At 28.8% G+C, this 27,726-nt stretch overlaps 1 protein-coding gene across 4 annotated transcripts; it reads right to left on the bottom strand.

Annotated features, from left to right (window-relative positions):
* Positions 1-4,839: 4,839 nt before the first annotated feature.
* Positions 4,840-27,726, bottom strand: LOC129975887 (uncharacterized). 4 transcript variants are annotated; one of them, XR_008785057.1, is made up of 5 exons: positions 27,602-27,726; positions 16,423-16,525; positions 13,233-13,407; positions 7,428-7,659; positions 4,840-6,266 (listed from the first exon to the last, which is right to left on the bottom strand). XR_008785057.1 is itself a non-coding variant. In XM_056089158.1 (5 exons), exons 3-5 carry the CDS (start codon positions 13,371-13,373, stop codon positions 5,267-5,269), a joined length of 465 nt encoding a protein of 154 aa, XP_055945133.1. In that variant the 5' UTR covers positions 13,374-13,407; positions 16,423-16,525; positions 27,602-27,726; the 3' UTR covers positions 4,840-5,266. The 4 variants fall into 4 exon arrangements, 3 of the variants coding, with proteins under 3 accessions (XP_055945133.1, XP_055945132.1, XP_055945134.1); XM_056089158.1 differs by having other exon boundaries at positions 4,840-5,420; positions 7,428-7,597; XM_056089157.1 differs by having other exon boundaries at positions 7,428-7,597.

Here is a 27,726-nt window from a genome sequence, read left to right on the forward strand (position 1 = left end):
GACAATAACTCAGAAATGTTTGGAACTGGACGGATGGAATTTGGTATATGAATCTACGACAGAATTTATAGATTTTTATCATAGTTTGAAGGAAATACATTATGAGAAAATCTGTCTGTCTGGCTTGTTATTTGAGTTCATGTGAACTCAATAACTACAAAAGCATCATAGGGAAAAATCATTCCATAGCAACGATTACACAGTATTTGTTCGTATTTATTTCCGCAATCCACAGATTGGAAACTCCTGTTTTTAGAGAAATCAAACATGTTTACTATGCGACTCACTGCCATTTTGATAACCTCCATTACACGTTCAACAGAAAGAATTGAATTCTGGAAGCATTAAAAGCAATTTATTTGCTTTTTTTTATAAAATTGATCATTAAAATGAACTGCTTTACAATTTAAGTAAAATCTATTTGGTGATTTGTGAGACATGCATGATTTCGAAGAAAAACTGTTTGGCAATACAATACTCAGATCCGCTGGAGACTCCGGGGAGACGCAGATTTGGTTAACAGGTTTTCCAACATTTCTCCTCACCACATCTCGCACAGTTCTTTAAGAAGGGGGCCTTTCGATCCAATCTGGTCCAAAACGAAGACTCATGAAATTATCTTGCTATTACCGGTGAAAATAATAGTGATTTTCAAAAAAACGTTCGTCTATACTTTTTATTTCAACAAAAAGTTAAAGCATAAAGTGGATTTTTGAAAATGCAAAGGCAAGTATGATTTAAACTTGACGATATTTTTTTCGAAACAATTTAATAACCAGAGGGAACAAGTTTAGTTTAGTTTAGTTTAGTTATATTAACGTAACGTTTTAAAGCAACACTAGTGCTATTTTAGGACGGACCTCGTCATTTTGAACCGCGGTCAGATGACGAGGACAACACCTGATTTGGCACCCCCTCTCCACACCAGCGGGAGGACTCCAGAGGGAACAAGAAAGCCCTCATAGACTCGCGGAGTTTGAACATTTTGTACTCCGTTGAGTACAAGTATCTATTTTCGATGCCTACCCTGTAACTAACTGGATCCAAAATTTGATACTGCTTAGATGAGTTAGTAAAATGAATGAATTTCAATTATGACTGCACAAAATGAAATTTATTTACAGTCATTAACAAAACAGAAACCAGTGGAAGTGGTATCCGCAAAAGTTTATCGCAAACTTTCTAATAATAATTTCGCCCCACCCACCACATAAAACTTGTAAATCTTAGGTAAGGCAGAGAACACATTGCATGGCATTGGCGTACAGTAGTAAGGAAATATTAACCTTTGGCTGGAATTTAGCATTTTTACTCAATATATCGTATTTGTCCTTGGAGAGTTTGTTTGGCGTTTATTCCTTGACATGTGATAATTAGTATCCAAAAATAAAAGTTGTGCATTGAATGCATTTTTTTCTAACTGATTGAAATCAAAATTTGACAGTGTACACTTGTAGTTACAAAATCATACATCAAATTTGATATATTCAAGTCATTACCCCTTTTACATGCTTTTGAAAACACAGACCGACAGACGGTCAACACCTTACTTGGATTTAGTTCAAATTTGATAGATGCAGTCTATATTACAGATATTAAATCTGGGACCGAATTTTATCCATCTTGCTCTCTTTATTTTGTAGTTATAGTGTTGCCTTATATTTAAACAATCAAACATACAGACTTCCACTGAATCTATTTTGTTCAAAATCTGATAGAAATCTACGAGTTTGGTGAACACCATATACTAAATTTCATCGGTCCAGCTTAGAGCATTTTTAGTTATCTTTGTCACAGACAAACTGACTAAAAGACATTTACTAAAAATGTGTTTTTCGAATACCGGAAGGTCTGAAATGTGGAGATTCGTCAAGATCTCGAGTTCGAATATTTTGACACTAGCAATGCTTTCTCTGTACTTCATATACGAGAAAGTATAGAACTGCCAAAAACAGAAATACATAGTATTATTATACGGCCTTCAGAAATGGGTTTAAAAGTACGATATTAGACGAATTTTACAACAACACAACCACATTTATTATTACCCTTTGTTACCGAGTTAATAATTATTTCTATTGTATATATATTTAGAATTTATACGATTTTTATATCTGAGTGTGGAAATGTTAACCATTGTCATAAAAACACACACACACATAACGAGCTTAGTTTAGTTTAATTATATTAACGTCCCGTTGTAAAGCAACACTAGGGCTATTTTGGGACGGACCTCGTAATTTTGAACCGCAGTCAGATGACGAGGACGAGACCTGAGCTGACACCAATATTTACCCGGCCAATATTTATCTACATTTCGTATACGAGAAAGTAAAAGACATATAAACTGCAGTTTCACCAGAGGACCACCCTCCCCCCACTGTCTGCTGCTTTAAAGGATGATATTTTCAAGAGTTGCTACAGTCAGTTCCAAACATTATTAATGCTGTAAAATTTCCCCGTGAAATTTTACAGCACAAATCAAGGTAGAGCTTCTTAAAATTGCACAAAATAAATAAATGTGAATGTTATAAACCGTTTCGTATATATGGCTTTATGTATATTGCCAAAAAAGAAAACATATTTTAGTAAATATTTTTTGACAACAAGTTTTAGTGAATCTATAATTAAATATAAAGAATGCAGACCAACTAGACTGTTTTATGAGTTATATTGTATTAAGTTTTGAATAACAGTTTTTATATGCACAAAGACAAATCTATGTATTGACAAAGTTTCATATTTTTTTTAAAAAAAAGATTTAATAAGGTCTAAAAATTCAAATCATGATGACAAATTATTTGAAAATTGCAGTATTTCTTTACATATTTTTTAAAAAAAGTATATATTACAAATGGAAATCATACAAAATAACATTAGGAATGATGGATAATTACTTTATTGCAATATAAAAATATTCATACAAAACAACGTTAAATATATAGTTATAAAATATATATCTACATTTTAAAATTTAATTTAAAAAACAATCATAAAATTATTCTCCCGATTAACATTAACAGGCTAGATTTTTTTTTGCATTCACAGTTTTATATAAAACATTCATTTAATGGGTGTTTCTTTAAAAATAAAACACACACACAACTGTTATGTCAAATTATACACAAATTCCGGAATATTAATTATTACACATGGAATACTTTATAAGTAACCATGTATTAATCTTAAGAAAATACTGAACATAAGCTCAAAATTAGCAGAGCATGACAGCAATTTCCTTTTCTGTAAAAATATTTCTATTTACAAATAAAAGAATGATAAATATTTTCAGAGATTTCGACATTTAGCAACAGACAATATTCAAAGAAATAAATATGAATACTATTGGCATAGAAATTGCCAATGAATATAATTGTGCATATTTTATTAGATTTGTTTAATATTCCAATCATCTCTACACAAACCCTTGAGTAAAATTTTTTCCCATCAAAAATGTACAAATATGTATAAACAAATAAAGAAATAAAAGAATTTTATAATTAAAAATAATAAAAAATTAATTTTTAAATTTAAACTTCTTTACCAGAGAAGCTACTTTTCAAATCAAAACAGAAGTAATTAATAATAACAAGAAGAAGAAATAAAAATGACAGTATTTCAAATATATCCTATTGTACAGCATGGCGTTAAAAAAAACTAGCTAACAAGCTTTTCTAATATTAAAAAAATATGACCTCAAATATCTGAAAAATAAAGTAGAATAAATTTTTCCTATTAGCTCTTTGTAATGAAATTATATAATGATTTTATATATATATATATATATATATATATATTTACATTATATTTCAGAGATAATATACTTTCAAAAAGTCTTTATTAATCAAAGCTGTAAATTAGAGAGGTGAATAAAACCTTAAAGGTTTTTGACAAAAGATTTAAAATTATTATATGATAATTAAACTCTGACTTTATAATATGTTTTCCAAATACAACTCCATGCAATTATATAAATGCAGAGCAATTTGGAAATATCTATACGACTCAAATATGGAAAAGCAGAATATCTATCAATAAAGTGTAAAGTTAACACTGAAAGATCCAAAATAAAGGAAACATATTTTCCCCTACATAAATAAGAAAATAAATACTAGTTGTTTTCTGATATAGCAAAAGTTTTTTGAGTTTGCATAAAAGAAACTCAGATACCAGATGGAAGCGTCATGTCTTAATAACAAATATACATAAGTATTATACAAATTATGCATAAAAATAAAATAGTTGATTGAAAAAGAAAATGAAAATCAACATCATAAAACAGCAGTTAAAGGGAAAATGCAATTAATACAGAACTCTAGATAAGCAATCTGGTTACACACTGCAGATCTCCTTTCTGCAGAGAAAAATTATCCCAAAATAATAAGCACAGGATTCTGAAATAAGCAGTGTCTATGATTCTGATTAAAAAAACGGCAGGAATTGGACATTTTTTCTCATTGGCAATCTCTACTAATATTTTATTCTAAATTAATTTTCTTCGCAGATTTTTATTTCCCATCATTGCACTTTTAATATGTTCTTCCTCCACTACTCTTAGATTTGTATTTAAAGCAATGTTCTTTTCTAAAATATGATATTCATATTAATAGTCAGAAAGTATAATAAAAATACTTTTCTTATACTAGAAATCTCTTTCCATGAATCTCATACATAATTAATTTATTTAATAATATTCTTTTTTTTTCATATACACATTTTTAAAAAATTTTATGATCATTTGATGCATGTCATTTTTCAATAATATTTTCATTAATGTTTGATTAATAAATTCATATTCAATACTCGAAACCTTTTTTTAAATTTAATTAATTGGCCAATATGTGTAATATATAAATACAAAAGATGCATTCAAAAGCAAGTTTTTAAAAAATTCTGTAATCTAATATGACTTAATTAAAAGTTATATCTAGTATTATAATATCATATATTTCTGAAAATAATAAACAAAAGCCATCCATACGACATTGATGTTAACAAAATCTAATTCAAAAGTTATAGTCAAAATTAAGTTCCCTTATCTTACATTATCATGGATTGTTTGATACAAGCATAAATGAATTTCATCCTCAAGTATAAATTGGCATTTTTAGTAAAAAATTTCTAGTATGATAATTTTTTTGTTTTTTTATCAGTATCAACAACAAAAATCAATTTCACTGGAATGGCATTTCATATTCTTCAACTATCTGTCGAACAGATGTTGGTGCTAATTGCAGATTGTTAGAAATTGGATTCATTGGCAGATTCAATTGCAGACACCTATTATCACAGAACTATAAGCAGAATGAAAGAGAATTCCCGCCAAATGAAGTTTCAACCTTTTTTTTTTTTCTGGTTCGGAATCCAAAGGGCAACTTCCCAAAGCCCTGTCATCTTCTCCAGAACTGAGACTTTCACAACTGAAAAAAGAAGACATTTTTTTCCTTTCAACCAATACAATCAATGAACATAATTTTCTTATTAAGAAGAAAGACAATGCACACAAATTATAAACTAAAAGTTTAGATCAAAATGTGTTTTACTCTAATGGTGACAATACAAGTTGAAATTATACAGAAATTAATGAGAGGCAGCATTACTGGTAAAAGATATACAGTATGATCTCTTGTAACTATCTATATTAAAGACAAAAAAATTTTTAAAAATGCACTACAAAATGAGAAGGGTAATGATAACGAGTAAGGAACAGATTAAGATAATATGCAAACCAATTAAGTTACCTGGCAAGATTGTAAGCTTTCATAAAATTTGTCAGGAAATGTTAGTACAACATGTGAAGCATCACCATATACACAGGGAACTATATAAAATTTGGTCAATATTCATAATCACAATCTGAATGAAAATAATCATTATTTTAAGTTGCTCTAAGATTCGTTGAGCAATGAAGTTAAAACAAAACCTGATGACATTCTTTTACTAAAAAGATGGTAAAAGAGTATGGTTCTGAAATTTCTAAAAAGACGCAAGGAGTAAACAAAAATTACCGAGTTTATAAATGATTAATAATGCTATAAAAACTATTACTTAGTGATGTGCCTACTATAATTTTAAAAATATATGTTTAAATTTAAAAGGATCTTAAGTATAGCCTACAAAAACATTGACTTAAATTCATTTTACACACAAAACATTTTAAAATTATATATTGCAGTTAGATAATAAACAATAATGGATGTTCATGATTGAATCATTTCATTGTCCAAAATGCCCCGTTTGCTTTAGTTTCGATAACCAGGCTTGTACTGTAATGAAAAAGAAAAAAAATTAAAATGCATGAAACTTTTTAAAATTAAAACTTTTAAAATAAGGTATTTAAATTTTTTTTAAAGATATTTGACATATTCTAATATATAATTTTAATATATATGCATACAAAATTTCACACTCTGATATTGAGTTATATATATATATATATATATATATATATATATATATAAATCTATTGTATTCTTAAGATGATATGAAGCTAGATATTAAACCATTAAGAAAAGAAAATAAATTTCAGTAGAAACTGATTAATATTGTGACAATATTTTGGCAAGGAGTATGTTTTTTATATTTAGACTAGTCTCTTTTAGCAACCTACTGGTTCACCAAGTATATTTACCGAATTTAATCTCAGTTAAATTCTTAAGTGTAACTAAATGTTTATGAGTGCCTTAACAAAATAGTTTTAAGTATCAAACTGTAACTGACATTTAAATCATGATAATTTAATAAACTTACTCTTGTTCTGCTTATTGAGTACATAAACCTTCCAAAAGAGTCTAGTCTCATGATGTCATATGGCTATTAAATAAGCAAATGTCTGAATAATATACTTTTTAATTGCATGTCATCTTTTGTGACAATGTCAGTTCATTTTCTTGGTTTCAACAAAAGCAATTAAATATCCAATGGATCAATTGAATAAGTTTGAATTTCATTGCAAAAATAAAAAGTACTGTTAAAATATAATGCAAAAAAATTTAGCTATCAAAATTAGTAGGAAAATTGCATGACAACTAAATTAGCATCATTCTAAAGACAGTAGTTTTTTTTTTTAATTTTAAAATGATGATGTTTTGAGTAATAACATTTTTGGATGTTATTGTAGAAAAACACCAAAGTGCACATTCCCTCTGGAATATATATATATATATATATATATATATATATACAGACATTCCTTCAGAATATATGTATAAGCTAAACTTACAGAGTGCAAAAGACAAGCACATGCATGTACACTAACATGTTCTTTATTAGTAGTAGAGATAACTGCTTATCATATAACAATGCAAACTAAGTACCATACTCATTTTACAATTTCTTATATTTATACATTTATCCAACAAAATAAGACATCTAGTGTCCTAAAGAAACAATAACTTTCATACAATATTCACAAAAAAATTTCATACCTTAATACATCAGCTTGTGCAGATGATGAAGCCATAGACGGTTCTTTATGTGGAACTGAAATCCCTGAAACTCCAGCACTGCATCCAGGATCTCTGGAAGTTTCCAATGAAAAATTCTTATCATTGAGAAACATTTCACTCTGAGTAGACTTCTGAGGATCATCATACCACTGTAATTCAAAAGCAGGTAAATTTGTTGGCAAAGAAGAACTGTTTTTGTCATTGGAGGGCCCTGAAATATTAATTTCTTTTCATATGGCAATTCTTCTATTCAACTGTAAACATCACATACATTCCAACTGTAAGCATATGCAGAGAAATAAAATAAGAAAATAAATCATAAATATGGGTAGTAAACTTCCATCAATCAGCTAACATATTTTTCTAAAAACATAGAATCCCCTTTATTACAATAACTTTCCCCCAAATCGAATATGAAATATTGCAGAATGACTCAATTGTAATGAAAATTCCATCAGTGTCAAAATTTTGATAGTTATCAAATCATGATTGAATAAACATATCAATAAAAGCATTCTTTATCATTAATACCATATAAAATAATTTAAAGAATAATATAAAATGAAATTGAGACAAACCATTTTTTAAAGGTATTGAGTTAGGAAAAATTATATAATTATTTAAATATAATAGAACATATGAAGCATACAAATTAAAAAGTAATGGGGGAAAAGTTCATAACAATTATTCAGCTAAGGAGCTGGAATTTTAATTAAAAATTAGCTGAGCTTTAGCATTCCAAAAATACTATTGTACAAAAATAAATTTTACAGCATTTCAAAATTTATTCTTATTATTCAGAATATATACTGCCGTATGATATTGAGATTGCTTAAGCTATTAGAATTATTTAAAAAAAAAAGACAGAAAGAAAGAAACCTAAATTCAAACAAATACGGAACGTTCTGATCCGTCAAATGTACCAAAAGGGTTAAGAATTAATTTATGAGCTGGCATTCAACTGTTAGATACAACAGTAGCAAATGTGTTCCAATACATCTCAAATTTCACATACTATCGATATGCAGGGTAGTTATAATAAAAGTTCTACTTTGAAATGATCATAAAAGGAAAAATACTGGACCAAATGTTACCAAACTTGGTAATAGTTTAAAGGAAGTCATGGAAATTTCTTTTCGTCGAAAAAAAAAAAAAAGTTCAACAACTCGCCACCAGGAGGGAAATAATGTTGCATGCAATATTGGTAAGCAAAATAGGGCATGAAGACATCGATTCAAAATGTGTTTAATCGTTTCTGAAACGTGCTAAAAAGCATGTTCAATGTGGCGTTCACCATTTTCTGAAAGCAAGTTAAATAGCATAACTGCATTCTCAACAGTAGCTCTTAGCATATCAGGAGGAAAGTTATGCACACTTCGGTGAATCGCATCTTTCATTTCAGCTAAATTGTTTAGATTATCAGCATAAAGTGCTTTTGAGATAACACATATTGAACATGCTTTGTAACACATTTCAGAAACAATAAAACACATTTTAAACCGGTGTTTTCATGTTCTAATTTGCTTAATATTATTGCATACAGCGCCATTTCACCACTATTAGTAAGTTTTTCAACGTTTTTAAGGCGAAAAAGAAATTCCCATAACCTTCTCTAATTTATTACAAAGTTTGATAACATTTGGTAAAGCAGTTTTCCTTTAATGACCATGCCAAGGTGGAACTTTAATTTTAACCACTCTGTATATTCAACTCGTGCAAAAGTTGACGGCTTAACTATGTCTGTAAATCTCTTCATATAAAAAATCTTGTCTTATTAACACCATTTTATTTTCGTTGACATATTGCATGTCTCGAACACAGAATACCATTCTTCAACTGAACGTTAAGATACAAAACGAATGAACAAAATTTATCATGTGATAGAATCGCCATCTATGGGCGAGATCCTGAAACAATGTCAAAATACACTTTTTAGACAGAATATGGTAATTATGTTTACTTATGTCTGCTTGTAATGAAGACAGGGAAATACTCTAATATAAGAAATAATTTAAAATAATTCGTCAAGCAATATAAAATTACAACTCATGCTTTTTATTAATTTACTAGAGTTTCTTTACTCGGGAGATAAAATTTTTATGTCCCGAATTAATATAATCAATCATAGTGTGATTAAGAGATTGAAAGGAATCAGAACTTTGCATTGATGCTTTTAATTTATTGCAGAGTTCTTTGACTGATAGATTGATTTACAAATATCATGTTTTAATGCCATAAATTATTAGCTGACTTCGTGAATGGGTTTTCTAAATTTAGCATGCCTGTAAAGATAAAATTTTTAAATCAATTTATTTCTCCCATCTTCATGCATTAAAATTCTAAATTGTTGCGCAATTGAATCGCTCAGAAGCGTACATTTTTAATATTTTAATAGCTATTAAATTATGATTATGTTCAATGCATATTGACTTTAAAAATAACGAAACAAAGAGTAAATCTTTCTATAATCAAATGTAATATTATTTACATTAAAATATTCGAAAACAGAAGATACCAAATAATGTATTTAAACATGATAGCTTCCAAGAGACTCAACAGTAAAATCTTTAAAAAAGAAAGAAATTGGGAGCTATCAATTGATGACGAACGCAATAATTTAGTTTAAAATTAAATGCGCATATGTGGTGCCATCAGTTAATGAATCTGTGAAATAATTTTTAGATTCCACAATCTTGAAACTTCAAATTATAAAATATACTGAAAAACCTTAAATAATTAAAAATCTGAAAACCACATAATAAAATTTTAAAAGTTATACTATAACTCATAAAAAGTTTTGAAAATCTTTTTATGAGTTATAGTATATTGTTGGAAACAACTTTCTTTTGTAGAAATTCAGGCATTATGAAGATATTCTACAATACAATCATGAGGAAGAAATACATAGAATGTTAAAATATATTTCTGTTTAAAAATCCGATACACATTGAATTGTCTTTATAGAAATATCACGGCTTAGTTTCGTTTTTTTTTTTTTTACTTTTAAATGTGATAACACTCTCTTTATAGGAAAAAAAAATATAATAGCTTTGCAATGTTTAGGAGTGCAGGTTGTATTTCGACTTCAAGATCACAGAATGAACCTCTCATACAAATGATTTTATATTTAGAGATGAGTAATGTGGTAAATTTGTAATTAGAATGGACACTTTTGTAGGGCATTTCCCTTTATCTTAATGTCACTTATATTCTTAAAGTCTAAAACACTCTAATATTTTTTCAAGGGGACCAGTTTTTCTAAAATTATGAAAATTCATACAAAATCACCCGATATGAGGTATTGGCAAATTCTATCAAATATAATTTCATCTTTATGTAGCATATATTTAAAACACGGGAAGAACATTTTTGCCGAACTTCATTTGTTCAAAATATTTGCATTGTTACATTTATATTTTAATGTACCTAATTAAATGCCGGTGTTATTTTCCGCTTTATATCAACAGAGAAAACAAAATAAACTGATTTCTATAGCTTTTTGCTTTGTAATGTTATATAAAAATACACAAGTGACCACCTAATCTTTCTGTTCAAAGTCAATTTAGTTCGATAAATTATCAGCCAGAGTTTATTTCAGTCAAACCATTTTTCTTTTCGAAGATTACACGTCGTGTACTGAAAGCTTATAAGCCAGTTAACAGCTACGCTGGCACGAGCAATTGCTTTTGTATTGTGGTTATGTTACTGGGCTGCAAACCACAAGGTCCCAAGTTCTATCCTCGCGAATCTCAATCAGCCACAGTTGTTATTTGTCGATTATTTTAGCTGTAGAACTATAAATGTTCTGCTATTACTTTTGAAAGAAATTTAATAACATTAATTAACTATTAAGATTCACTGTTTAACAGGATTTCTTCCTGAACTAGCCTTGCTATATCAGATGCTTAAATGCCAAGGCCGGATTTTGTGCTATTTTATCAAGCTAAATCATTTATTTAAACTATTATCGCTTAAATACAATAATTGGGTTGGTTGGTTGATTGATTAATTTAAATTTAGTGGCGCAAGAGCCAAAAATAGGCTATACTGCGCCAATCATATAGTTTAAGATGATACCACGTGAGGAGTTAATAGTTAAAATAGAGAAAGTACATTAAAAAAATAATTCGTTAAGATAGCAGTGATCAAAACTTGAGAGGTATGTTAAGAAAAACAAATGAAATGTTGAAAAATATCTATAGAAAAAGATAGAAACCACTAGCCGTAAAAAGTTAAAAATATACTGATTGAGAGGTTCTCCCACTAATATATATATATATATTAAATCATATATATTAAATCCCGTATATTAAATCCCGTATATTAAATCATGATGAGTTAAATTACGTTATAGGATGAGAATTAATGGTGGAGCACACTCAGGATATGCGAGATTGCAAAATCTACATTACATTATGCGCACTCAGGGTGCTATTTCGTACAATAATTTTGGGAAATGGCCAAAGAGTTTCTTTAGAAATCTGTGATAGGGTTCTTATGAAGGTAGTACTTATATAAAATGTTTGGACCGCAATTGTGGAGTACTCTTTCACCTATGGCATTCATTAAATATACCAGAATAAATTAAAGTCCTCTAGAGTACAAATTCAAAACTAAGAACAAGGAAAAGAGAAAAAAGTAATTAAGATTTATAATACAGTCTAATTTTTTTTAATTATATGATCGGACATTTATTATAAAACAATATAACATGTTAAACTCATAAAAAAAGCGCAAAATAAAATTTGCAAACTGTAATTAAAAATGGATACTATGAGAATAATATTCTAAAATTTCAACGCTACTTAATTTCATAAGAAGAAATTGGAGTACAGTACCTTTGACCTTTAATTTTTTTTTTTTCTTCAAATGCAAAAAAAATATCTAGAGATCGCAGGTGCCCCCAAAGCTGTGAGAAAGCTACAATGCCTATTTCGCCAAGTTATGAATCAGTCAATATCAAGGGATAACGCATCTTTCGATCATTTCGAAACAGGTGTAAATATTAAACCTCGGATCATTCAGTTTAACATCATAACAAATTCTAAAGCAAATAAAAATGCTGAATGATATGCATAAATGTGTAGAAATAATTGGTAACAGTTTTAATCCTGTCGTGCCAAAATCCTATTTTCGTCTAAATTCATGATATTTTTTGCATCTTGGTTGATTATATTTTTATTGCTATGTGGTTTTCATTCTCTACATAGGACTGAGTAGTTAAAATTATGAAAAGTCAGCGATGCATTCCAAAAAAGAAAACAGGAAGTAGGAAATAGAGAGAGTGGGAAATCTTTCAAAGCTTGAATAGTTTCAGAGAAAAAGCTTGACAGAGAAAGTATTTTGATTTCCGAACCTTTCTCTCTCCGAGTGAAAAACACGATAAAAACGATACGTAAAGAGCTAGAATGATGAAATTTGTTATCGAGATTTTAGCATCAAGCGTATGATTTTATATCATTTTGAGCGAAATTTCCAGAATAGCGACTATCTGTTGTTTTGTACATTCACATGCCTATAAGTATCAAAACTTATATAACAGCAAAATTTTCTATAATTTCATACTTATGCCGTTCAACGTATACATTTCTGACAATTTATAATGCAGAAGGATAATCAGCAGCAATACATTTAAGTACATTTTTATCAAGACTTAGTTCAAGTAGTAGTACATTTTTGTATCTCACAATTAGTTTTATGATTATTATGAAATACTAACTGCAATACAAATAGGAATTATTAAATACTTAAAAAATTCAGATATAATTTAAAAAGCAGACGTACCCTTAAATTAGCGAATACTGATTGCGGCAAAACAACCTGTTGCTGTTGCGCTGGCATGAGGGGTGGCTCATCCGCTAGTATCTGCATTTCTGCTTCTCCCACAGCAGCCTGAATGCTTATTTCATCTGCCGCTAAATCCATGTCATGGATTTAATAATGTTAATTGTCCAAGGTTCTAATTTAAATTTTAAAACATATGGAACTATTAAAACAATTGTATTATTTAATGTAGGCATAAAAAATACAATAATGTAAAATTAATACTAAAGTTTAAGCCAATATATAAAATGCTATATCCACAAATTCTGTAAATGCCAACAACTGAATCATTTTACGCCAATGAAAAATTTGGAAGATCGGAAATTTCTTTCCGTTGCTTTTCTTCCAAATAAAAATAGTACTCAAAATTATTGATGAAACTCATTTAATTCATTTGATATGTATCAGAATATAATACATCAATAGTATATTGAACGTATCCAAAAATTTACGTATCATGGTAATTGCAAACAAGAGTATCTCGAAAAAGCAAAGTGATCGGAGATGCATACAATAATCAGTACTATAAATTGAAAACTGTTCAATATATTTCATTTTTCTAATAAGCAAGTTAGCAACGTATGATAAAAAAACGGAATAGTTAAAAAATGTATTTTATTTTAAAGCAAGTAGCAATACGTTTATCTTTAAACAGATGCTTAAGTTTTGTATTATTATACGTATAGTGTGTCCCGTGCGATTCAAAATCAAAAAATTATTCGACGGGACGAAGAAAAATCCGCCAGATTTGAAGCCACGACTTGATTGATAGTTGCTCACTAACAGAGTTTTCAACATTAGTTTATTATTTAAATCAATATTTTTGCTTTTTTTTTTCTCATCACTAATTTAATAATACACTTTTACCTAAAATTTTAATAACTTATAAAATTCAAATACTTTTTATTTATAGTAATTTTTTTCGTTAATTTTAAGATTTATAATGTAATTTGTGACGAAATAAAAGAGTTAATAATAACATATTGATAATAGATTGAAAGAAATAAATTTGAAAAATAAAGAAGCGGATCAAATCAAATGATGATGATAATGATGTCGTGTCCGCGTTACCACAGAAAGTAGCTTCTGAGGGTAAAGATCCCTGAGCACCCGAGGGCAGAAGTCTGACTTCTAGCTGATATGAAGGTGAAACTCACACATTCGCTTGCACAACCCCTTTTTACAGGGGGGCACATTCACACACCTCACAGATAGAACACAGATGAAGAACAACCATGCCCGAACCGGGACTCGAACCCGGGACGCCTAGATCACGGGGAAGATGCGCTACCCCTATGCAAGGACGACGGCGATCAAATCAAATATTTACCTAGATAAGATGTTCAGGAATAAGAGCGATTCTCCTTTGAGGGTTTGTATGAGTGACTTAAAATCAACCATTGTAAAAAGAATAAATTGATACAGTTTCCAAGCTTATATTTAAAATGTTTGAAATTTGCTATTATCGTTATTTACATTACAAAATCCATATTTTTATGTAATTCAAGAATCACAGGAAACAATTTTAAAGGAGAAGTAATCATATGTTGAAGTAAAATATAAAACCAGCTTTTACTAAGCCATGACTCGAGTTTTAAGATATTTGGCAACACATTTGTATAGAGTTTAATGATCGAGGAAGCATGAATATATCTTCTATAAATACTATCACATATTGATAACGTTAAGAAAATTAGTTTTAAAAAGTAATAACTTTCTGCTGAGATCCAGTCATTTCGAAATAATGAGGAGGGGGCAGAGTAATATGATCGAATTTAAATTAATTTATCGTAGTTCAGATGTAATATACGGAATTTCTTTTCGGGAAAATACGAAAAATTTGATATAACAAATTATAACTATCATAGAATAACTAAGTTTACATTTCCTTGTTTCTCGCGAGTTAAGTACCTGTAATCAATGGGAATATCGAAAATAGAAAATGCAAATGCGTGTTAGTTTCAATAATATAAAAAAGCGATTTGAAATCGCTAATCTGAAGAAAATTTTTAGTCAGCTGTGCAATTTTCAAAATCTTTTTTTGAGATGCTGAATCAGACAGCGAAAATTGTGATTTTAGAAATTTCATCAATGATTCAAAAATTTGTTACACAAAAGATATTTTTACACCTCTTTAAAGACCAATATTATCTATTTAATAATGGAGATTTCATTGCAGCATAATATTTTCTCCATATTTAAAAACCTTCAAAATTCATTTAAAAGCAAATTTGTAAACTTAGATTAAAACCAATTTATTGTTTCGTCAGATGGTAATATGATAGGTTTCTACTTATCGATGAGAATTTTTAACTATTCTGCCTTTGTTTTTTTCTTTACATTTTTTTTTATTTTTTAAATTGTTTCTGGTAAGATTTGTATTAATTAATTCTAAAATTTAGTTAATGATAGTAAAAAAATGATTACTATTAAAATCTTGTCATTAATAAAATTAATTAAAAATTCACCAAACCAAAAAAAAAAAAAAAAATTTAGAAAAACGATTTGCTCGTGTTGATTTTAAACTTGAATTTAACTTTCCTCCGATACAAATTTCATAGCCGCACGAATTGTTTTTCTTATTTTATTAAGTTTTGAAAATTAACTTATATAAAATGTTTAGAGATCTCTTTTACTGCAGAAAAAATATACTTAAGACCTGTGTTAAAAGATTTTAGCAGATATGTGGAAGAAAAAAAAAGTTAAAAAGCGAATGATTAACAATTTATATTAAGAACAAATACCTGCTCCGTTTATTTTTATTTGTTAGAAAGTTGATTAATCATCTGCCTTGTAACACTCATTAAAACATTTTAATGAAAGTTGTTACAAATCACTTAACTGAATTGAAATTTTATTATAAATTGAAAGCATATCAGACTCCATAAAAGCACTGGATATTGTAATTTGAACAAGAACAGATTTTACATAAGAAATATTTTACTCTGAAATTACACCGGATACATCAGCTTGTTTCATATCAAATGAAGTTATGCATACGCAGGTGCAGGGAAATTATTGAATATTTTTGAAAAGGTCTTTATCAAACTCTGGAAGGTTCGTAAAGGCAAATGATTTGGTAAATCAATAATACGCCTTTGTTATTTCGCATACTCTTAAATAATGCAATGAAATCGTAAAATCGAATTACCTCTTGCAGCTGATCACTCCAGGGATCTTTCACTTTTTGACTCTTTTACAGACCTAATCTCTCTCTCCATTTCTTCCATCCCTCGAACGAGCCTTAAATGTTCCTGAAATCAAGAAAAGAATCATTTAAAAAAATTGTATTAAGAAAGCGCTAATTCAAATGATTTAATGAGTATAGATTTATAGGAAAATATTTCTAAATTTGAATTTGAAGTGCTCAATTATGTCAGGAAGCGTGTTTTATTTAAGGGATGGCATTTGAAGCGATATTGCTATTTTACCATGACACTTATGGGAAAAGTTTACATTTTAGAATATTTTCTGCCTGATAACTATATACTTATAATAATGCTCAATGTGTGTGTGTGTGTGTGTGTGTGTGTGTGTGTGTGTGTGTGTGTGTGTGTGTGTGTGTGTGTGTGTGTGTGTGTGTTGGCGCTCTACAGGCCAGGTCATTTGACCTACAGCTACCAAATTTGGTACATGTATACCTTAGAGGTCGGGAATGTGCACCTGGGGTCCCTTTTTTGAAATTTTAATCTGAATTTTAATAATTAATTAAAAACTAACTTTCCCGGCAAAAAAATCTTCCATTTTCCCCACCGCCAACTTTTCCGATAAAAAAATCTTCCATTTTCTCCACCGCCAAATGAGTAAAGCTTCAGTTTTTTTTTTCCTCCCAACAGTAATGAGGCTAGGGTTAACATTTTTCGGCGGATTATTTCAAACGATTCTGTTTATTTTCTTAATGTTTTATGCATTTAAAATTAAACATTGTTAATTAATTCATGTTTCAGATTCATTCTGAAGTACTTTTGAATTAAAATAACACAGAATAAAGGAAATTAAAAATGTATAATCTGCATAGCGTTACCCCAACTGGCGTAGAAAAATTCACGCATTTGCGTTACCGTAACTGGCGAAGAAAATTCACACATGCGCTTTGTGTTCCGATTGTTGACAATATTATCAACGGATGATTCTTGATTTAAATTATTTTTAGGTTAGTTGCATGCTTTTGTAATTAAATTGTATTTATGTTAGTTATATATTTTTTGTATATGCTTATAGTTTTAAGTACATCATTTTTTAAGTAGTTTTTTTAAACCTGTTTTCGACCGATTATTTTAAACGATTCATTTCATTTTCTTAGTGATTGATGCATTTAAAATTAAACATTGTTAATGAATCGATCTGTTCATGATGAATCTGAGAAAATTTTGTTGACAAATTCTTGAGATATTACATAAATTAAGAAAGATATTGTTTAGTGCCCATAAAGTTTAAACGCTCAGTGATTATATTATCAGTAATCATATTATAAAAAAATGCTTTGTTTCAGTAAAAAATATTATTATATTAATTGCAGATTCATTCTTTCCACTTTAATTTAAAGCATAAATTCTACGGGAGCTAACAGAAAATGAGAGAGATACATATTACGTTATGACTGAAGGTCTTTATAATATTATGAGTGAATTATATGACTTTCGAAATTTGAAGTTTTAAAATATTTTGATGAAGAATCTATTAAAGTAGGAATGGCGTAAAATATTTAATTATTAAAATTTAAACGAACATTAAGATTGGCGAACCAGCTGGTCGCCAAAGGCGGCTAGTATTAAATATTTAAGAAAACTTTTGCTTCGAGTTTGACCTTTCTTCAAACACTTCCCAACAAAAGCAACTGACCAGAATTTTATATTATTTGTTATATACAATATTTGACGTATTTGGCCAAAGACTGAAGCAACAGTTTTGGATTAATTTAAAGTTCTTGCAAGTTACCAAATTTAAAGAAAAATCAGATTTGTGAAATTAATGTGATTTTAAGCTTTGAAAAAATTCTGAATTTACGATGGTAATCTTTGTACTAATACTTTGGTTCAGTTTCCAAGTAGTATTCTAACCTAAAACTAATGGCAAATTTCAAATTGATATTTTTAGTATTTTAGTAGTCTTTTTAGAAAATATATTTTCCCCCCAAAAAACGCAATTGAGGGAAATGAATTTAAAGTGTGTGTGTGTGTGTGTGTGTGTGTGTGTGTTTTCAATTTTCAGATAAAAAGGATTTTTTTTTTTAAATTCTTGCTATGGTATTATATTCCTTCTATTTCGAACAATCTGTTGAACAATTGATCAGAATATTTCGACACTTTCAGTTTTTAGCTTGGAAGTATGTTCACTAATCTGGAAATATTGTTAACAATTAATGTTTATAATAATTAAATAATTTTGAAATTTGGCGGAATTCACAGCAACAGTGGAAAATTGAGATACTTTAGTAATTCAGAATTATCTAAATTTGCAACAATATCATAAAACAGTGAGATTCTTGATGTAAATATTCCGAGTGATATTCAGTAATTGGCAAATAAATTAGTTAAATAAATACATAAGAAAAAACCATAGATTTGAGATATAAATGAAGGAAGGTAGTCGCTTGTTTCTTCTCGAAATAAGCATACCCAACATGAGTCATGTGACTCGCGGTGAACCTTAGTGCAAGAATACTTTTTATGCCGCCATATCGCAAATCTTGACCTACTCAAAAACTGTCGCGCAGCATTTCGCTTCCCAGAATTGGGTACGGTCGACATAACATTTCCCGAAAAAATTTTCTTTTGCACTTCTTTTTTCTTTAAAAACTAAGCATATTGGTTTCGAAAACAATGGCTTCTTTTTTCGCAACATCAGTAGGTGAATTTGTTGATTTAAATCATGTATAATTTTTTACTTTTTTTGCATTATTAAAAGTGATTTTCTTATTTATGCAAATATTTTAATTCTTTTATTTACTTAAAAACGTCTTTTAATTTCACATTATATGTCAAATACTTTCTATCATTGTCTCAAACAGATAAAAATTTAAAATCGGATTATAAAAGTGCGCCAAGTCTTTCTCAAAATGCTGTGCACATGCTTATATTAATATTTTCCATGTTATTAGATAGAAATTATGTAGAAATATATATTTTAATTATTATTAATTAAACTATATATTATGCACTTATTTCGCAATTTTGTTATCATTGCAATTATTTTTTTACTGTTAGGAAATATTTTCTGATATCATTTATCTGTTGATTCTTTGTATAAAGCGAAATACCTGTAAAAAGTACTTTAATATCCCAAAATTGTTTAAAAATTGATCACAGATTACTTAATTATTTTCGAAAAGAGATAATCCTTAATTATCATAATTCTAAATATCCATTATAAAGACCATCGAAACCAATCAATGGTTAGAAGTATAGAGAAATTTTAGCTGGGAGGTCCAACCTATGATGCAAACTTTGTTTCCTGAAAGAGATGGAGTTTATCAGAATGATAATATGCCTATCCATACAGCGAGACTTGTCCAGTCATCGTTTGATGAGGATGAAGTTAAACTACTGCCTTGGCCCGCACAGTCACTCAATCTCAATATAATTGAACCATTATGGCATATTTTAGAGTGTTCAATGCGGAATCGATATCCTCGGCCGGCATATCTCCCAGAACTTTCACAACATCTCCAAGAAGAAAGGTACAATATTCCTCTAAACCCTATCAACATTTGTATGAATCGATCCCTAGGCGACTCCAAGCTGTACTACATGCCAAAGACTGTCCTACACCATACTAATAAAAGATTCTTTATAAATCTAAGGTGTTTCCATTATTTTGATAACCACCTGTATATATATTTATATCCTGATAAACCGCTTTGAAATTATTTCATATGGATTTTGAATTGAAATTTCATAATGGAAAGGAAATTTTGTGTAGCATCTACGGTTCTGGGTTGACAAGGCCATTCTGAAGCCGTGGAAAGGCAATGACGTTTACAGTAGAAAGCAAGAAAGGAATTAAACTAAGTGCATCCAACATTTCTATTCAGCATTTATTTGAACGCGAAAGTATGATAGGTTATCTTACAAAAAATATCTGTGAAAACAATTTAAAATAGTTGAGAGTAACTATACTGTTATAAAGGACCATGTGGATCTTTGTGATCAGAAAACACTCGTTTTCCTCTCATTGATAAACATTTTATCCACACATTTCTTCTATTATATTCTTGATGACAACAGACTATTGCAATGTTATCAAAAATTATAATTTAGTCGATTAATAGTTATATAGTCGATTAATCTATATTTTTGATTCGTTACAACTGGAGACAACTGATATGGAATTTGAGGAAAAATTCCATATTTTCATAATTATCTATTAAATGGTCAGTCTATTTAAATTATGGTTGTATAATCCATAACTAGTATATCAACTAACAGTGAATCATGAAATTTGAGAAATTTCCATGACGTGTACATTATCTATATAACAACGAGCAAAACAAATAAACTAAATTCCAAGCCGAAAAATCGAACTAATCGAACAGCCTCCATTCTAAGCATGATTTCAATAATTACTGTACAACATGAAAATATTTAAAATTAATTTAAAATTAATTACTTTAATATTAATTTAACATAATAAAAATTATTAATTTTTTAAAAAAATAATTTTAAAGAAATTATTATTTTTAAATAAATTAAAATAATAATTTATATAACAATAGCATCAGCCTGGAACTAAAATATGTCCTTGATATCGAGACTTCAGGGACACAACTAAAACATTTATTATATTATGTTTTCACCCCATTAAATGCGTAATGTTTTATAATGACGCTATTTAAAAAAGAAATCATTATTCAAAATATTCTCAAAAACTCTTTTAAAAAAAGTTGTTAAGAGTAAATTGATGCATGGTTGGGCAAAGTCAGTTAAATGCACACTTATGCAAGTATCTTTCTGTGTTTATTTAATTCCATTACGTAAATATCATCAAAAAAAGTAATTTGAAAATAATTACTTTATAAAACATTATTTTGAAAGAATAAATATAAATATTTTAAATCTTAATTATGCGCATAAGTATTCAAAAGCATAATAAGAATGAAAAGAAAATAAACACAGTAATAGAGACAATTTTGGTGTTGAGCCTATTTTATTTTGAGGGTTGATGGTTTGAAAGTAGATTAAAATTAAATGCTATTGAATGCGCCTATTGATAAGAGTCCAAAATGAATTGTCTTCAAGCAAAGATGATCGGATAAAGAAGCTTGATGCGATGTTAGGAGGCCAGCGATCTCTGCTTTCAGCGAAGTCTCTTGAAAATTAGATGAATATCTTTCATTATAGAAAGACAAAGTCACAAGTAGGGTGACCGCATCCGGTCTTCAAGTCAAGTCCAAATACAGGAAAGTCCATCATTAGGAAACAATATCACAAATAGCAAAGCAATAAAAATGGTCCGCAGTGTAAATATATATATATACAAACAAAAAATATGTACAAAAAACTATATACAATATATACAAATGTTCAAGACTGGATTTCTTTTGAAGCTTGAGGAACTTTTACTTTATTTTTCAATCCGGAAGGTGAGAGGATTAGGTACAAAAGTCTGTTCGGAATGAGGAAGAGATTTCTTATAATAATCAGGCACTTTTCACAGTTCATAACCGTAGATTATACGACTATTATTTTTTCTAGTTGCATTTTCTGAAGGTTGAAGAACACCTATTACTTTTGAATCTTGTTAAACGGAGGTCCACAAATGATGAAATAATTTTCAAAGATAGCTATTGTAGATTGTTCGCTGAAGTTTTTATATATGCATTCATTTCAAGTTTAAAAAAATGCTTGGTGTTTCATAATCCAGTCTGCACAGGCAGTAAGTTCGTCTTGTTCAGTCATTTCCAAATGTGCCAGAGGATCATCGAAAATCATGTACTCGGAAAAAGGATTGAGGAAAGGGTTTAGGGTGATTTGGATGGTAGCTGGTTCTGGTTGAGGAAGAGTTAAAGCTTCGTCAATGTTAGAATTCGAGTCAGATTCTTCCTCGTTAAGTAGCAGAAGTGCTTCATCAATGGAGGTTCCAGCATCAATTTTAGCATTATTTGGCTTGTGATCCATTAAAGTTTGACATCCGTTATCCCGTTTTTTAAATTCATTCATCAGACAATTTTTCAATATTAAAATATACGGAATAAAGTAAACGCAAGAAATCCAGTCATTCATTATAAAAACTCGAAAATAAATCCATATGAATGTGCCCACAGAAACATATTCTAGCACACCCATTTCTTACTACGGGAAAAAGGTTATTCACCAATAAAAATGCGTTCTTAAAAGAGCTCAAAATCAAACTCAACACCTCTAGCAGGTTCAATTACAGAAATGACCCATTTAACAAAAACACTGCTTAAAAGAATATCACTGTTTAAAATTACATTGTTTCTGTAAAGTTAAGTAAACACTGATATTATTTTTATTGTTACACTATACCAGAAACCGTAATATTCTATTTTAAGCGCTGTTGTAACTTGTTTTGTTGTAGAATAAAGCAGTTGTTTATTGTTAAAAGTGGAGATTTAATTATTGCAAAAATAGCCCTTTAATTTTAAAAATCAAATATATAACACATTTTTTTATAATTATAATTTTTAATTTAAATACTTTGTATATATAATTTAATATAATAATTATAAATAATTTACAGATTTAACAGATGGCATACGCTTTTGTGATTCAAAATTCCAGTGAGGGCAAATGGGGAGGGGGATAAAGTGAATTCTGCAATATTTCCTTTCCATTTCTGAACATTGCATAATTTTTAATATAAATTTGGGACTCATTAGCTGTATTCCTAAATGCGAACTAAAAAAATTCGTTACGAATTATAATAAGGTTTAAATAAGGAATCTAATAACCTATATTACGAGTGAATAATTAAGTGAGTATTATTCTAGGGCAAGATCACTTCTCTGGATATTTTGCGCCGATACCAGATGAAAACTTTAAAGCTAAGGTTTAAAACTATGCAAAAATAAAATAAATTTGTGATAACATATTAAAAAGGATATGATCCTAACTTCAGGAAAGGGGTCCTAAATTAAGAGCAATCATAAGAAGAAATCAAATTTCTTTGATAAAATCAGCCTCCTTTAAATACTGAAAAATATTAAAACGTATTTTATGTTCATTTAAAAGCAGGAGACAACAAAAAACTGATTCAAAATGTTTAAGACCCAATGAGTCCAGTAATATACATTCAATAAAAAAATATCAGATAATTAAACCATCACTACGTAGGCGGCAAGTTGGTGGTGGCTGCTGAAAGATTTTTTTTTTCGGTCTTAAGGTTTCTATCACCTAAGCAATTCTGGAAAAGCCACTTACGAATACAAGACCGCCCAACATTATAATGAATGACATATTTGTATAATTCGTTCACTAATTTTTAGCATTGTCCAATGTTTTATTTCCTTGAATACCCACATGAGAAGGAATCTAAAAGAGAAGAATTTCAAAAGCATTTCGAAATAGATCCGTAAGCAAATTCCTAATATCGGAAATGTAGGCATGACTTTTCAATGGGGACTGGAAGGGATCGGAATAAATCATCGCCTTTTTAAACATATTACTCGCAATATACTGTATAGAACGATATATATACGCTATATATAAGGTAAAAACTGAAGTAAATTCGTTTGACTGATAACAATACTGTCACAAACATACGCACAGCCTCCATGAGACTGCTTTGGAACCATCCGTGTACATAGGAAAGTAGTTGTTGTACAATGTACAAGTCCATGAACAGAAGAAGGTGCCCTAAATATGAAATGAGGAATAGTTATCTATTTTTGAAACGGATGAAGAATAAAAAAGATATCATTTTGATACTAAGATTGTATCCGAAAATAACTTTCGTCATAAATTTAAATACCAAGGAAATATTTAAGTAATAGCTTCTAAATACGTATTTTCAGCTGAGAGACGAAAGACCTGCAGATTTTAAATAGTGAAACATTCCTATATTTTAAGTACACAATTTTTATTTTATTGAGAATAATTAATATGCTCTCACAGCAGTGCTCTAAAGGCGTAGTTTGAACCATCTTCATGAGCATTATTTTTACCGAAATCTGGAAATGACTCCTTCATTGCAGTCCTCGCAAAGTTAATAAATAGGAATAGAATAAGTATTAAACCTCTTTACTGAATCTATTTTTTATATTTCAAAATTTCAAATGAAATTAGCACAGCGACCTTATGATGATACATTCTAATTCAAAAAAATCAATTAAAGCGGAAAAATTCAAACAAATATTCCCGTGATTTCACACACTTTTTTGGAATATAACCACCTTTCAAATGCTCTGCAAAATACATATCCTCAAGGACTATGGCACCTTAAATGAAAAAACTTAAATCGCCTCATTAAAATGAAGCCTTTTGCTAATCATGTACCTATTTCTTCTGAAAATCAGCGGAAATTGCTTCACCGAATTTTTGCCTACTCTCCAACAACGATTTCATCTCTTCCGCATAACATTATGGACTTCCGGTAAGGTCGCCATTTCTTTGGGTAGTTTAGTTACGAAATATAGATCTTTGGCCTAAATCAAGGGTTTCTATTAAATGTATAGTCCGATTAATCATTTTGGGCGAATTTCTCCCAACAGATTCGAACCAAGATTTGATATGGAACTGCAATTATAGTCGTAAGATCATAATTGTATTTAGATGCAAACTAAATGACAGACGTTCAACTCTTGGATTTGATCGGTTGAATATGCTATAAGAATCTGGATTTCAGATATTAAATCAGTACTCATTTTTATTTAATGTTTTACGTTTTGTAGTTATCTAGTCCTATTGTACTCCAACCGCTAGACAGACATTTTTTTCCCATTTAAATTCGTTATAAATTTTATAAATATCTGCAAGCTCATCTAAAGTGTCTTTACCAAATGTAACGAGTCCAGTTGAAAACTTTTTATTATTGCCTTCAAATAACATCTAAATACGTTTATTGAACTCAAGGAAGTTTTAAATGTTGGATTCATCAGAACCTCGGATCGAATTTTTATTTATTTATTGCAGTACTTTCTCCGTACTTCGTATATGAAAAGTAATTATTTGAAAACGAATTCATTTTTATGTAACATGCAACAGCGTTTCTTCACGGCTTGAAAAAACATCTGCGGAGGTCAATTTCTTCATCAAACTGCGACTTTAATCTAATAGCGTTTTCTTTCCATTTTACTTTATATAAGTAATAATTCTTACAATAACGATGCAAGAATATTTAAATATTTCTCACTTGTTCAGGTAATATCTTGGTCTTTTGAGGCAAAAAATGAGATGAACGGTATTCTTTTAATATCGAATGTGCTGCGTTTAAGAAAATTTTGAAGGGGAAAAATCTTACGAAATTTTGCAAAAAAAAAAAAAATAAATAAATAAATAAATAAATATTTAAGTAAATGAAAGTGCTATCTAAAAATGAAAAAAAAAATTAGCGACTGAACTAATCTATATTATATATGACTACAGAAAAATTTGATATCTGGAGACGGAAGTATATCTCTGAAAACAGTTATTGAAACGAGACTGAGCTGTCATAAATTTTATTCTTCAGGCTTGGGATCATAGAAAAACTAATATTTATATTTTCAGATTAGCACCATTTGAATAAAGCCAAGCATCATTTTCATTTAAGAAAAGAAATAAAATTCGAGATATTTATCTTTTTAAAAAGACTCTTTGTAACAGACCTGGTAACTCCGAGATTTAATCCATTAATTATTTGAATGATTGATTCCAGAAAAATAACTCTATAAATTACTTAGTAATCGATGTATTATTAAGTACCTTATTTAACTGAATCACGCTAGATACTAATGGTTATTTGACCATTAAATAAAGTGTTTCATTAAAATCAACCTACTAACTGCGTCGGTACACAACATTAAGCAGGAATAATTCATTTGGAATTTCCAAAAAAAAACTAACATTTATACTTTAGATTATTGAATTAAAGAACTAAATACGAGTTTTATTCTTCAACTAGTTTATTAACTATTAAAATGGAATTTCATTGAAATCATTTTAAGTATGCAGATAATACTTAAAATCCCACTTCCAAAAAGACAGAATTTTTACGTCATGAATTTCAAATATTTCTACGGATTTAAATGATATTGATGAGTCGTAACCAGAAATTTTTATAACCACGTGATATTTCCAAGTACTTTTTATTCCAAGTAGAATGTCTTGATATTTTTATGAAAAAATGATAATTATTTTCCTATTACAGAGATTCTAGATCGCTGTTAAATATTGAAAGTAAAGTAAAAAATCTCAGATGAAACATTAATTATGAGAAAAATGAATTATCTACAAATTTCTGTAGCATTTCCATAGTTATGATACAAAAGAAATTTACAGGAATTACAGAAATTTTCAGTAAAATACTTTTTGGGACCCTTAAATAAAGGCAACTCTTGCAGTTTAAATGACATTCCAACAAAAAAATTGCATCTAAATCTCAGATTAAAAATCTCGAATATCCTTCAAAGCATATGAATATTACATTTTTCCAAATTTTTGAAAAAAATTCATACATTCAAAAGCGGAATTTCCTTTTCAAATATTAACGACTGAACTTCCCAATAAAAGCAATTCAATCTTATTAGGTGAAATGAAGATTTGGATATATTAACATAGTCGCAAACATATCTTGTGTATTGTTTATGTACGTTTATTAACACTTTCAATAAAATAATAAGCCTACATAAGAAATTGAAATGCAAAGCAGATGGCATAGATAATATTTCCTATATCGTATTATTGTATGTTAAAAGAAATAAATATGCAGGTATTACTCATTCTAAAATTATAAACAGATTAACTCATTCAAAATAATGAGATTCTTAGAAACAGGATAGTTTACGTCTGAAATTCATTCATTGCTCATCTTAATGATCCAGCATAGTTTAAGCAGTCATTGCAAGAATTATTAATCAAAAAATCATTTATAAATTAAAAATAATCCACAACCATGAAATTAAAATAAATGTTCTTAGTTAAAAACTCAACAGAAACTCATTTTATTATAATCGAATCGAAAAGTTTGCATTTTGAAAATAGTAATTTATCAAAACATGCAATACAGAAACCTTAAACAGGTGGCACAACATTCAGTTTTTTTACTTGGATAATTTAATTCTCAAATATACTCATTAAAGTTTTATTTTAATAACGTTATCGATTTCAAAACGTTTTGATATACATATCATCTACATATATACGAAAAGATTTTGAGATTTACTTACTTACATGGAATTGTAAACTTTTTTGACAGAACTCAAATATACGGATAGAGATTTTTAATACTAGATTTCAAACGCTTTGAGAAGTAGTCGCTTATAAGAATTCCAAGAAAAAGGTTATAAGTGGGAAAC

This window comes from Argiope bruennichi, chromosome 7 (assembly GCF_947563725.1).
Source record: "Argiope bruennichi chromosome 7, qqArgBrue1.1, whole genome shotgun sequence".
Taxonomy (NCBI): Eukaryota; Metazoa; Arthropoda; class Arachnida; order Araneae; family Araneidae; genus Argiope; species Argiope bruennichi.